Genomic DNA, 13,345 nt, shown 5'->3' with positions numbered 1-13,345 from the left:
TGTTTACTGAAATCTTGCTCTGGCTCTCAGATTGTCTTCCACATCATTGGCTGTTGGTGTCGATGTGGATTATGCTGGTCAGCCCACGGTCATGCTGAAGAATGGACTCTACTGCATATAAATCAGGTGACTGCACAAGTGGGGGGTTCTTCTCCAGCGCATCAGGACGGCACAAAGCCGAGCAGCCCTCAGACGCACATAGACTCGACTGGAAACAAGGACTTCAATTGTCTTATCGCATCTTCTTTTTTAGGGGAATATTCTAGACTTTTATTATCCAGCCTTATTGTTGAAAGTGTTGATTTGTAGTAAATTTTGCTTTTAACACTTTCCGAAATTGAATTCCTGAGAAGTCAGAATGCTGGATCCACTGGCAGAGTTGAGAAGAACCGGAGGATTTAGGCAATGTGGTGGCCGGTTGTCCTGGCAGATACGGTGGGTCTTGTACAGCGTGTGCGTACTGGCGGTAATAAACTGTGCCGGCCTGGTGCTGCTCCTGGTTCAGCAGAGAGAGCTGTGGGCTCATCTGACTGAGCTGGAGAGGCAGATGGTGGAGATATCTCAGAGCTCTGTGGTGGAGTTCATGACACAGGTGAACGAAGATGAGGCAGAGTATCAATACTCCAGAAACAAACGCAGACGGCAGCATCGAGGGACACGACCCTTAGAGGAGCATGAGGGGAGTGTGGGAGAGGAAGTCTTGGGAGATTTTCAGTATCATTATCAGCAGACGCATGGGCCGGTTTACCAGCACAAAACAGAAGAGCAGGATGGAATGATGATGATGATGACTTACTCCATGGTCCCAGTAAGAAACTCATGCTGACATGATTGATTTATTTATGTATATTCATTTCAATTTTCCACAGCAAAGTGTGGATAAAATGTGGACCTGTCAATCATTCATTTTCAAAAACACAGTGATTTCACCAAGTACGACATGTTCCTGGATCAACATCTTTGTTGATCCTGGAACAATATTCCAATCAACCAATCGGATTTGAGGGACAAGTTTACCACTTATGTCAAGTTTAGGCTTGCAACCAGGGTTAGGTTATTCACATATCTTTCCCTCTGATTTTAGGGATAAGTTATGGATTAGGTTTAGGGGTAGGAATAGGGTTAAGACAAAATTTTCAGACAGGAATGTTGTTCCAGGATCAACAAAATATGTTGATCCAGGAACATGTCTTACTTGGAATAATCACGGTGACCCAAAAACACCTTTACAGCATCATCATGCTGTTTTCCAAGCTGAAAAAAAAAAAAAAAAACCCCTTACCTTATAGTAAAGCATTTTTTTCTGTAGGTTTTTTTCCCCCTTCTGCTTTAACTGCATCTAGCTTTTAACTGTATTATGTCTGAATTTCCTGATAGATGGAAATGTTTCTTTAAAAAAGATAGTTACTATATACACTAACATTTTGCATTTTAACATACACTCTAACAAAAACATCCATATGAAAACAGAAAGGTACTAAACTACTAGTCATTTTCTGCCAGGAGAATAACCATTAAGTTTACGGACATTTTTTTTAACACAACACAATGCAACAAAATGCAATACATAATTCAAAATATGGGTAAAATACTGGTGAAAAAATCAGTAGCCAACGGTAAAAAAAAAATCCTTCATAGGAACACAGTATATTGTGCCCGAAATATATAGACTTTTCTTTGAATATAATGAAGAAATAATATATGATTTATCTGTTGTAGATAGCTTTTCATTAATACATTTACAGCTTTGTTTTCTATGTCTTCTATTCACAAATGAACTTATGGTAAATGTTGTTTCACTCCTTTAAATTGATGTTTCTAGATTTGCTTCAGTGGTTACATAATTGCATTCTTCTAGATCGTAAAGACTTGACTACAATTATAATATATATATTTTTTAAACAGGTAAAGATTCTGCTGGACATTTGCAACAGTTCTAAAGGAGTCTGTCTGACTGGTGAGCATTAGGATCTATTGGGTCCTTTTTATTTTCATGACTTTTCTCCTGAATCTATTGTCTTTAAGTTTACAGTTTGGTTTGTTTTTGGCTTCCACAGGGCCACCAGGACCACCAGGAATTCCAGGTAGGAAAATAAATTCTAATTTTGTTTTTATGGGTTATATACTACAAGAAAAATAAAAGAAAAAGAGATGCATATTACAACAGATATTACATTTTGCATAAATTACAGGCAGTACAAAAATATCCCCATGGTGTATACATCTTTAATCTTTAAAGGGTTAGTTCACCCAAAAATGAAATTTCTGTCATTAATTACTCACCTCGTTCCAAACACGTAAGACCATCATTCATCTTCGGAACACAAATTAAGATGAAATCCGATGGCTCAGTGAGGCCTCTATTGTCAGCAAGATAATTAACACTTTCAGATGCCCAGAAAGCTACTAAAACATATTTAAAACAGTTCATGTGTTCATACCTTAATATTATAAAGCAACAAGAATACTTTTTGCGCACCAAAAAACAAACAAACAAACGAAATAACGACTTTTCAACAATATCTAGTGATGGCCGATTTCAAAACACTTTTACGAATCTTTTGTTTCGAAACAGTGGTTCGGAGTGCCAAAGTCATGTGATTTCAGTAAACGAGGCTTCGTTACATCATAAGTGTTTCGAAATTCCAATAGTTCACGTGACTTTGGCAGTTTGAAATGCGATCTGAACCACTGATTCAAAACATTCGTAAAGCTTTAAAGCTGTGTTTTGAAATCGGCCATCACTAGATCACTTATCTTGCTGGCAGTGGAGGCCTCACTGAGTCATCGGATTTTATGTGTTACCATTTTGTTACCGTTTTTTTTTTTTTTCTTCTTTGCATTGCGGTAATGAGAAATGGGAGAATGTCATAATGGAAAATAATTTTTTTGCAGCCATCCTCATAATAGGCTTCATTGTATTTTTTTGTCTTCAGATTTTGTTGTGAAATACAGAATGACACTGTCATGTTCTTGACATGTTTCATTCGATTCATCTGGATACATCATTGAACTTACACATACATTATGTAGTATTCCAAATAACGTGTTCCTCAAATAATGTCATTTTTGTGGAATTCTAGGCTTGCCGGGTGAGGACGGAATGCCGGGGTATAATGGAACAGATGGAATTCCAGGGTTGCCAGGAGAGCCTGGAGCACATGGAAAACGAGGAAAAAGAGGTCAGCTGTACGCAAAAGAACATGGAAATCCATCATGCACATGAATGAATTTAGTCAAAAAAAGCCTTCTGAAAGAAAATGTCCTCTTTTCAAAATTCGGCTGCTTTCCATGGCTTTTATTATCCACTCAGGAAGAGGAGAGGGGAAATTTATCCTGCTTCAGTCACACAGCAGGATTCAGAGATTTCCCACTGAATAAAGCAGAGCTCATGATAACAGCTGACTGACTGCTCTGTTCTGAGAGCACAAGAGCCCACAGACATTCTAGAAGTATCATTCAGCAAATCAATTACGAAGAAACTGAATGAAATTCTTTGTAATGTGGTGGAAAGGATACCGGAAAATATTTGAATACAGTTTAACGATGATTTCATACATTAAGTTTCACTTTTACAACAACATAGCAAGTGATTGTTTATTGACTAGTTAGATGTTACGATGCCTTGCAACCAACCACCACTCACTTCAATCCAGAAAATGTATCTAAATATTCATGCAGTGTTGGTAAGTTTATTTTAAGGTGTAGTTACATGTTACATATACTTACTAGAAATAGTCTAACAGTAATTTATGTATAATTACAAGTGACTAAACCTAAAAACTAGTCTATGTAGTTAATTATCCAGTAACATTACCCAGTTCCTATTTATATAATTACACTGTAACGTCACCATAAAATAAAATGTAGCCTTAATGTGTATTACATGATTGTAATAATGTAATAAACGCAGGGCTCTGAATGATTTGATAACTGTGTAGCATGGAGCTATGAATGTGATTTTTTGCTTCTCTGTGCTTGTATGCAGGTCCTCCTGGTGAGAAGGGTGAGTCTGGTGAGAAAGGAGAGCAAGGATATCCTGGACCCCCAGGACCTCCTGGAGAACCGGGCGAACCTTCAAATGATGTCATTGTAGAGGGTAAAGACCATTCTAGTTCTGTGGGAAAAAGTTAATTAGATATTTTAAGCAGTACAGTATGTGAGGCTGTGGATAAGTAGTTGTAGCTAAAGGGTCTTGTTAGACATGACTAAATGAGCAGCACTTTGTTGCTTTTATAAAATGGCTTCTGCATGATAAAGTTGTTCAGAACACATTTTCATTACTATGTTATTTTATTATGTAAGTCCTGCCATTCATATGGATGTTGATCGCAACAATGTTGGTGTAACAAGTAAGCTTTGTTTTAATCTGCAGGTCCACCTGGTCCAATGGGTCCTTCTGGTCCAATGGGACCCCCTGGCCTCCCAGGTCCTCCAGGTCCCCCTGGGCCTCAAGGGCCACCTAGACACAGGAGCCACAGAGCACATCTTCACATGGGGAAGGAATCTGTGGGTGAGTGAGTTGGGACTGAAAATGACTAAATTGGTGAATTGTGCATATTCATGTTTCAAAAAGAGAGCATTTTATGTTTCACAATTTGACGTTTTGCTTTAAATAATTTAAGAAATTATGAAAAAGATACATTTAAATTGAAATAAAATTGTAAACTACAATTATAAGTAGTTGTGCTCCATTATTTTTTTCTTAAATTCTTGTATTACAGTACTGTAATACATTTAAAAAATATATTGTTTTGTATTACAGGAATGAGAATTAACATTGATAATAATAAGTTGTAAAACACTAAATATCCGAACTCATTACGTTATTTACAATGGGATTTTCTCCACAGCATTACATAAAATTGGATTTTGTCACAATGCAAAAAAATCTTAATTTTCAATAATCAATTTACTAATTTTTTTTTAATGCTGTTAGTCTTTTTTCCCTTTTGAATTTGGGTTGAAACCAGTAACCAACCATAACACCCTAGAAACCACCAAGAACCCCAGCAAACAACCACCACTCACTTTACTTCAGAAAATGTATCTTGATTATTATGTAATTTTGATTACATTTTCTTTAATGATTCAATAAATTCATATTTTCCCCTTTTGATTTTGAGGTGAAATTTCACCTCAGCATCCAAAATTGGAAGCCTTTTTTTTTTTTTTTTTTGTAACTTTTCCCCTTAAGATCATAATATGTAATATTATATGTTATGTCTTTGTTTATCTTTAGGTCACCTTAATTCAGTCCCAAATGATGATACTATCAGCCAGAAAATGGCATCATGGAAGATAAATGGTACCAACAAGAGCAAATTATATGATGTTCTACATTTTTACACTAGTACAGCCTTTTTTAAACTTTATATTGGACTGTGTTTGTGTTTGGCAGACTGTGTTATAAAGTCAGTGCAGAACCCTAGACATCTAATGAAAATGAGCAGTACGTTTGGAGCGTGGATGATGGACACTGCCGCTCATGACGATGAGAAGATTTGGGTAGCAGAACATTTCTCAGGTACTTAAGAAAGAACAAGTACAGCACTTAAACCCTGCATTTAAACTCTTGAAGAGCATGACCCCATTTGCGAGTTGTAAATTTAACCAGCATTTTTTATCTTTAATCTAAATGCTGTCACAGAGCATGTCTTGTATTGAACCTGGAGCATTCCTTTGTTCCCTATTTAATGTTTACGAATGCCAAATTTTTCAGGTCGTATCATAAAGCAGTACAACAGTATTGCAGCGTTCCAGAACAGCAGCAGTGAATCCATTGATGTCCGGAAGTTTTTCCAAGGTTGTGGCCACGCTGTACATAACGGCTCCATATTCTACCACATCGCTGGAACGTCCAATATTGCTAAGTATGGTTGAAGACAGCATGGGTAGATTTCTTTGATTATATTATCATGGTTATACATGATTTAATTGGAAAAAAGAATGAAACAGAAAGCTTTTTCTTAAATATATCTGTAATACGTAAACTTCTTATTATGGAAGAGGATTAGGGCCAAGCAATAATAAAAAAATAAAACCATCTCAAGATTAAAGTTGTTAAATTTCGAGAAAAAAGCTCGTTAAATTTCGAGTAAAAAGTCGAGATAAAATGTTGAGAATAAAGTCATTAAATTACGAGAAAAAAGTCGTTAGATTTTGAGAACAAATTCGTTAAATTATGAGAAAAAGTTAGTTAAATTTCGAGAAAAAAAGTTGAGATAAAATGTTGAGAATAAAGTCATTAAATTACGTGAAAAAAGTTCTCGTATGAGAACAAATTCGTTATTTAACGACTTTTTTCTCAACTTTTTTTCTCGAAATTTACCTAGTTTTTTTCTCGTATATTAACGAGTTTATTCTCAACATTTTATCTCGACTTTTTTCTCGTAATTTAATGAGTTTATTCTCAACATTTTATCTTGACCTTTTTCTTGAAATTTAACAAGTTTTTTTCTCGTAATTTAACGAGTTTATTCTTAACATTTTATTTGGACTTTTTTCTCAAAATTTAATGAGTTTTTTCTCAAAATTTAACAACTTTAATCTCGAGATGGTTTTATTTTTTTATTATTGTTTGGTCCTAATCCTCTTCCATATCTTATAACTCATCATGTCAATTCTCCAATATTTTTAGGTTTGACCTCCAGACCAAGATCTTACACATGCTGGGCATTGACAACGCCCTCTATCACAATCTGTCCTACCTCCTTCAAAACTCAAAGACGTATTTCAAATTGGCAGTGGACGAGAACGGTATGTGGATCATATTTGCCTCCAACATTGACGACAACATCATGGTGGCGCGACTGGATGAGAAAACGTTTTCCGTCACCACCTACATCAACGCCACCTATCCCAGGACCAAGGCCGGTAATGCGTTTATCGCCTGCGGGATCCTCTACGTCACGGATACTAAAGACACAAAGGTGACGTATGCCTTTGACCTCCTGAAAGAGAAACCTGTTGGAGTCAGTTTGGATCTGAGGGCACCTGGTGGGCTTCTGTCCATGATCTCCTACAATCCCAGAGACAAACATCTCTACATATGGGACAGCAGCTACGTCAAATCATACCAAGTTCAGTTCCTCTCAGATGAGTAATCAGAACTGAGGGTGTGTTCACACTTGGCAGGTTTGGTTTGATTAAAACAAACTCAAATGGTGTGATTGTTCTGTTAGTGTGGTTCATTTTAATAAGTGTGAACGCCAAACCCTATTGCGCACCAAACAAGCAGACCGTGACCCCTGAAAAGTGGATTTCAATCCACTTCCAAACGAACTCTGGTTCGACTGAAATATGAACGCAACATGGACCAAAGACATAAATGAACCTTAAAAAAAACATCATGGTATGTCACATCATGCGTCCCTAAAAAGGACAGAATGCTCAAGAGTACTTGTTTTTTCTCATCATAGTGGTCCCATTACAGTTTGCTGTAGGTGTCAGAACCGCCGGCTCCTTGGAACAGATCTTCGTTTGTGTGTAACGGAGGAATTCCTGGTGCTGTTTTGACTCTTTTACATGTTTCATAAGCAGTTCTCAGCTGGTAAAATACTATCATATTTACGCATATACAGTACAACAAACGCATTTAGCCCATCACACAGTTTTGGATGTTTGGTAAGTTCAGTCGGAAAATGTACATCATAAAGGAACCAAGAGAACTAAACTACAAGTGTGAACACACCCATAATTGGAATGCTTTGTGTTTTTTGTTTTGTTTTGTCATGTTCATGTATATTTATAAGCAAATAATAACTAATGCTTCAGTTGTTACCCATACCATTTTAGTGATACCTGTAAGATGTTCATGTAAAGTATATGGACACTTAAGCCATGCTTAAATCTCAATATCACTGCATTAGAAATATCAAACCTGCAAACAATTTTGTAAAGTCAGCTTGCTTTTCTTTCTTTAAAATAAATGCCACTTGGTTTGATAACTGTTACCTAATGTAATGATATTCAGGCATTTTTTAACATGACTTGAGTATTCAAAAAAACATTTTGGGGCTACTATATTTAAGTAATATTTGGTATAATGTTTCACTTTTAAATGTTGGATTTTCCTTCTTTTTGGCTTATATGCATTTCATTCTCTTGTTACATGAATGAGGCCAAATGTGTGTATAATAAATGGAATCTCTATGTGCGTCCTATGAATTTAGTCATTTTTTGTAAAGTTTGTCTGCCTTTCTTCAGTCAAAAAGACATTAAGGTTTTTGATTAAAACATTCCAGGATTTTTCTCCATATAGTGGACTTCAGTGGGGTTTAACGGGTTGAAGGTCCAAATTGCAGTTTCAGTGCAGCTTCAAAGGGCTCTACATGATCCCAGATGAGGAATAAGTGTCTTATTTAGCGAAACGATCAGTCATTTTCTAAAAAAAACTTTTTATATACTCATACTTACATAACTTATATAACACGTGTGACGTAGCCGGAAGTACTGATCCAGTGTTTAAAAAACAAATGTGGAAAGACCAAGTCAAAGGTCCTTTACAAAAAAGTGTAAAACAATGATGTCAAATGATTTTGAAGTTGAAGGAGAAAATGAGATGGTGTTTTTCGCTCTACCGCGATACTTCCTACGTCACGCGTGACCTTTCCAAAGTGATAAAGTAATGCGCATCGCAGAGCAGTGCAAGACGAGCATCTGTGGTTAAAAAGTATATAATTTTTTTTTTTTGGAAAATGACCAATCGTTTCGCTAGATAAGACACTTATTCCTCATCTGGGATTGCGTAGAGCCCTTTGAAGCTGTACTGAAACTGCAATTTGGACCTTCAACCCGTTGAACCCCATTGAAGTCCACTATATGGAGAAAAATCCTGAAACGTTTTCCTCAAAAAACAATTTCTTTTCGACTGAAGAAAGAAAAACATCTTGTATGACATGGGGGTGAGTAAATTGTCAGGAAATTTTAATTCTGAAGTGAACTAATACTTTAAGGATTTTCAAGTAGAAAAAGTCAACATGAAACAGCCGTTACAGTGCTATTTTTCTTCCTTTCCTTGACCCATCTGAGAAAAACCAACACCGGTAGACTCTATTTTAGTTTATTTTGCTATTTTCTAGTATTGCTTTTTTATAATTATTATTATTATAGCCAACTGGAAAGTCATTTCAGAGGTGGAGTAAGACAAAAATCATATTTCTTGGGAAATGCACTGCTGAACTCTACATAAGATCAGACACGTACATTAAGTAAATAAGGTAAATTTTGATTTTGTATTGACTTATAGATGTTGTGTTACACTGCTAGCTTGTATGAAACCCAAAATATATTTGCTAAATATTGTTTAATTTATATTGCATGAATGTATGTGTATCTACAAAAGACTGGAAATCCTGAAATAAACCCTGAAACAGGTTAATCTAAAGATGCGTTGAGTTGAAACAGTGAAGGTAAAATGGCTTAATTCAAATAAAAAGAATTTATTCAACTTACAAAGGTAAAACTTTGACCATGACAGAACTACCTGTTCCTTCGGAAATATCAACCAGTGTTTTTGGGGTTTGCATTTTCACACACGCAGACAGATCAGGCTGTTCAATAAATACACATCAGACCATCAGTTGAACATTTAAAATACGTACAGTTGACATGGTGCCCAGCAAATCAGACAGAAACACAAATATGATTTTAATAAATACCACATACATCAAACCAAATATACGACTATTCCAGCAGTTAAGATAAAATCAAAAAATAAACTAAAAGCATTATTATGTTTGTACAAGCTATTGTTGTAGTTCAATCTTATATTTATATATATATATTTATATATTTATTCATTTAAAACTATTTTCACTTTTTACTACTCGGCCACACACAGCCAGACATTCATTTGTAAATAACAGTTTCCTCTAATAGAGCTTTTACCACTTGTAACGTAAGATTGTTATTGTTTCCCCAGATCTGAGTGCAAATATTTAGAATAGATAAAACATGAAAAAATAAATATGTAAATAAATAAAACACAAACCTATTCAGTGTTGCACTTTGTCCCAGACATCTAAAACAAACCATACATTTCTAAAGCTAAATATAAATACAAGCTTTTGTAAAAGAACAAACAAAACAAAAACAAAAAGAGACATCAAGTAAAACAAGCAAACAAATGAACAAATATTTTGTGCAAAAAAACGAAACGTCGTCTGTTAAAAGTGAGAATTTCAGGGCTTGAAAGATGAAGAGGTGAAACACGTCATTTCCAGAAGCAAGCATCATCGTCTCGCGTGGAATGTTTAGCTGTTTGGCTGCTACGGAAACAAGCGTGTCAACAGCAGCATGTGTGCGCGTGGAAGGAAAGGGGGTGTGTCTCTGGGGCCGCGGCGAACCGCCGGGCCGCCAGGGTACTGTGCCATTTTACACTCCGCAAATACATTAGCAGCCAAGGAGAAAACGTACAGTAAAAATAAAATCCAACAACTGGACTTACACTGATAGCAGAAGCACAGTGCTGGTATTTTAGATGCTAAAATGGCCACAAAATGAAGACACACACATACACACTTAAAAATGGAGCTTTGAGCACTTTTACAGAGCACGATCAATAACCTGGGAATGGAGTGCGATGACTCAAACAGCTCATGCATACGGCTTTCCTACGAACACATCATCCGGATCCGTCTCCGGAGATTACAGTAGTCGACTGTTAGAATTGAGTGACCTCGTGCGTGTTTTCCAGTGTCTCTATTGGGGGCGGGGTGGTAAAGAGATTCTGCAGCGCGAGATATTTGTTACCGGTTTACAATTCACAGCTAGGGAAACGCGGAGGTGCCGATGAAAGCGTTAGTGTTCTACGGCAGCTCCCGTGTTAGAGGATCTGGAATATACTGGCCGGAATGTTGTAGCGGTCGGGAAGGACCCTCATCTTCAGGGTCCCGTCGGCTCCACAGGTGAAGATCCGGTTACCTGGACAGGTTTCGATCTGCATCACCCCAGCGCCGATGTTTCGGAATATGGACTGTTTAGCGTGCTCGGTGCTGAAGGAGTGCATGAGACTGTTACCCGCAAACTTCCAGACCTGAACCAGAAAAGGGATTTCATAATTAGTAGTGATGCAACAAAATACACTTTTTGCTGAAACACTTAAATTAACGTTTTCATTAAATAATTTATTCAAACATACATTAAATAATGAAAACAATAGGTTAAGAAAAAATATAATGAATATTGACACTCTAAAATGTAATTCAGGGGACCGTTACCACAACTTAAATAAATTCATGGTTGCAAGTTAAACATTCTAATTTATTGATTTAATTAAACCTTTTAAGTTGCAAACATTATTTTGTTGAGTTCTGTTAACGTAATAATATTGATCATTACATTAACTTATAATGTAACAAACTGAATTTTTTAACAAAAAACAATGCAAAAATTTAAGATCTAGTAACTTCATGAAATTTTTTTGAGTAATCAACTTAAAAAATTGCATTCATGCTGCAAATTATTAAGTTCCTTTAACTCAACGTCGTTGGATGAACATAATTTCATTACAAGTTGAGTCATAACTCAAAACAATTGATGCAAACTTATTTTTTAGAGTGTAATGTAGTGCTTTGGCAAAATGCTCCTCTCTAGAGTCTTTTTTTTTTTTTTTTCGCTAACTAATAAGTTTATGGATATTGAATGGCTTTCCTGAGGTAAATGTAACATAATTTACGTCTTTCTGTGGCTAAAACTCTGAACGATTACATGAGACATAAGTTGTACTGTATCTTTCAACATATCTTTTGATGTTCATTCATGTTTATTTTGTGCTATAAATAGTAGTAAAGTAAGAGATGATAGGTTATAGTGTGCAAAGTACTGCCACTGTGCTGAACTGAGGCAGCAGCAGCGTTCTGTCACGCCACATTAAATAGTGTCAAAACATATATTATTTGAAGTTTATTATAAAAATTACAATTTGAAAGTTGAGACTTTTTATTCATATTAAAAGTAACAAAGCACAAAGCTTATTGCGTTTAGGATAGAAGGTGCTACCAATAATGTTTAGTGAAGTTTTATTCATGCCAGTGCTTCCCAAACTGTGGGCCGCGGCCCCCCGGTGGGCTGTAGCGGTATTGCAGGGGGGCCGTGGATAGGCTAAATCAAGATATTAAAATAATTAAAAAAATTAAAATATTCTAATTGTTCTGAAATGTGATTTCTTCCCTCCTTATTACACAAACATAAAACATATAAAAACATTATTTTTTCACATTATAGCAAGGTGAGATACATTACTTATTTTCAAACTGACGTCAGTTACTTAGCAGGAATTCACAGTTGGTCACAATTAACCTCCAATTCAATAATGCCACGGTGGAGCAGAGGATGACAATAACCCAATAACAGACCTAACTGCACTTCAAGTAAATGTAAAACTAGTAAGTAGCTACAGTACATGTATCCTGTATGAACCTGAAAAGTTCATTTGCAAAAAACGATAAACGCCATTTTAAAATAAATAAATAAATAAATAACTGACTGCTGTGCGTGTGCATTATTCTCCACAGACTATAGCACGTTCTGAACTCAAAATCCGTTTTGTCAAAAAGCCGGTATTTTAGTCAAAGCTGACTAAAAGTGATCGAGGATTTATATTTCGACTCCTGCAAGTCCTTGTACACCTTACACGACTTTTACATGCTGAACCCTTGTTTGTCCTTTTGCGTTTGTGTATGTGTGCGCGCGCGTGTATGCAGAAGTGCGTGGATGCGTGTGTGTATGTGTGCCGATGTTAGCGTGTTTGTGTGCACGTGTGTTTGAGTGCGTTTTAAATTACTTGGTTTTGTTTAACTCTGAAACATGAAATGTGGAGTTGCTTTTGCCAAAAAACGACTGTTGGAGTATTCTGCTTTTGCTAAAACTTTTAATTTTTTTTTTTTTTTTACATACTTTTAATTTTGTAAGTTACCTGTATTTTTTGGAGTTATTACTTAATCAAAACAACCCAACTGCAGTTTGATTGATAAAAAACATGATTTGTGAGAATTCATAAAAAACGGAGTTATCGGTTTTTGCAAATGAACTCTTCAAATATATTTGTAAAGAATGTTTACGTCATCTTTCACAGGAATATAAAAATATTACATTTTATGGTAGTTTCTTACAAACTGAAAAAGAAATTCTTACAAACTGGTTAATAAATGTTGATAATTTTGTGCAAAGAGACTTTATGAAATATATCTAATATACCTATATATATATATATATATATATATATATATATATATATATATATATATATATATATATATATATATATACACACTACTGATCTATATATTTGTTTATAATGGGCGGGTTGGGGGGGTGGGGGGTCGTGGAGCTTTTGCTATGT

General features: G+C 35.7%; 2 protein-coding genes across 5 annotated transcripts in view; one reads left to right on the top strand and one right to left on the bottom strand.

The window, feature by feature from the left end:
- On the top strand, window positions 1–8,170 carry gldn (gliomedin). The gene is made up of 10 exons (XM_067389004.1): window positions 1–808; window positions 1,906–1,957; window positions 2,058–2,084; window positions 3,084–3,182; window positions 3,989–4,099; window positions 4,376–4,513; window positions 5,243–5,308; window positions 5,402–5,527; window positions 5,723–5,873; window positions 6,641–8,170. The coding sequence occupies exons 1-10, from the start codon at window positions 359–361 to the stop codon at window positions 7,104–7,106; spliced, it is 1,686 nt and encodes a 561-aa protein (XP_067245105.1). The 5' UTR covers window positions 1–358; the 3' UTR covers window positions 7,107–8,170.
- A 1,311-nt stretch (window positions 8,171–9,481) lies between these two features.
- The window catches only part of dmxl2 (Dmx-like 2), a 93,291-nt gene continuing 89,427 nt past the window's right edge, over window positions 9,482–13,345 (bottom strand). For all 4 annotated transcript variants that reach the window (XM_067389801.1, XM_067389802.1, XM_067389803.1 and 1 more), the window contains one exon: window positions 9,482–11,038. In XM_067389801.1, the coding sequence (XP_067245902.1) occupies window positions 10,829–11,038 (210 nt within the window). In that variant the 3' untranslated portion in view covers window positions 9,482–10,828. The remainder of the gene's footprint in view (window positions 11,039–13,345) is intronic.

This window comes from Chanodichthys erythropterus, chromosome 7 (genome assembly GCF_024489055.1).
Source record: "Chanodichthys erythropterus isolate Z2021 chromosome 7, ASM2448905v1, whole genome shotgun sequence".
NCBI lineage: Eukaryota > Metazoa > Chordata > Actinopteri > Cypriniformes > Xenocyprididae > Chanodichthys > Chanodichthys erythropterus.
The sequence above is the reverse complement of the archived record's forward strand: the minus strand, read 5'-3'. Positions and strand labels throughout refer to the sequence as shown.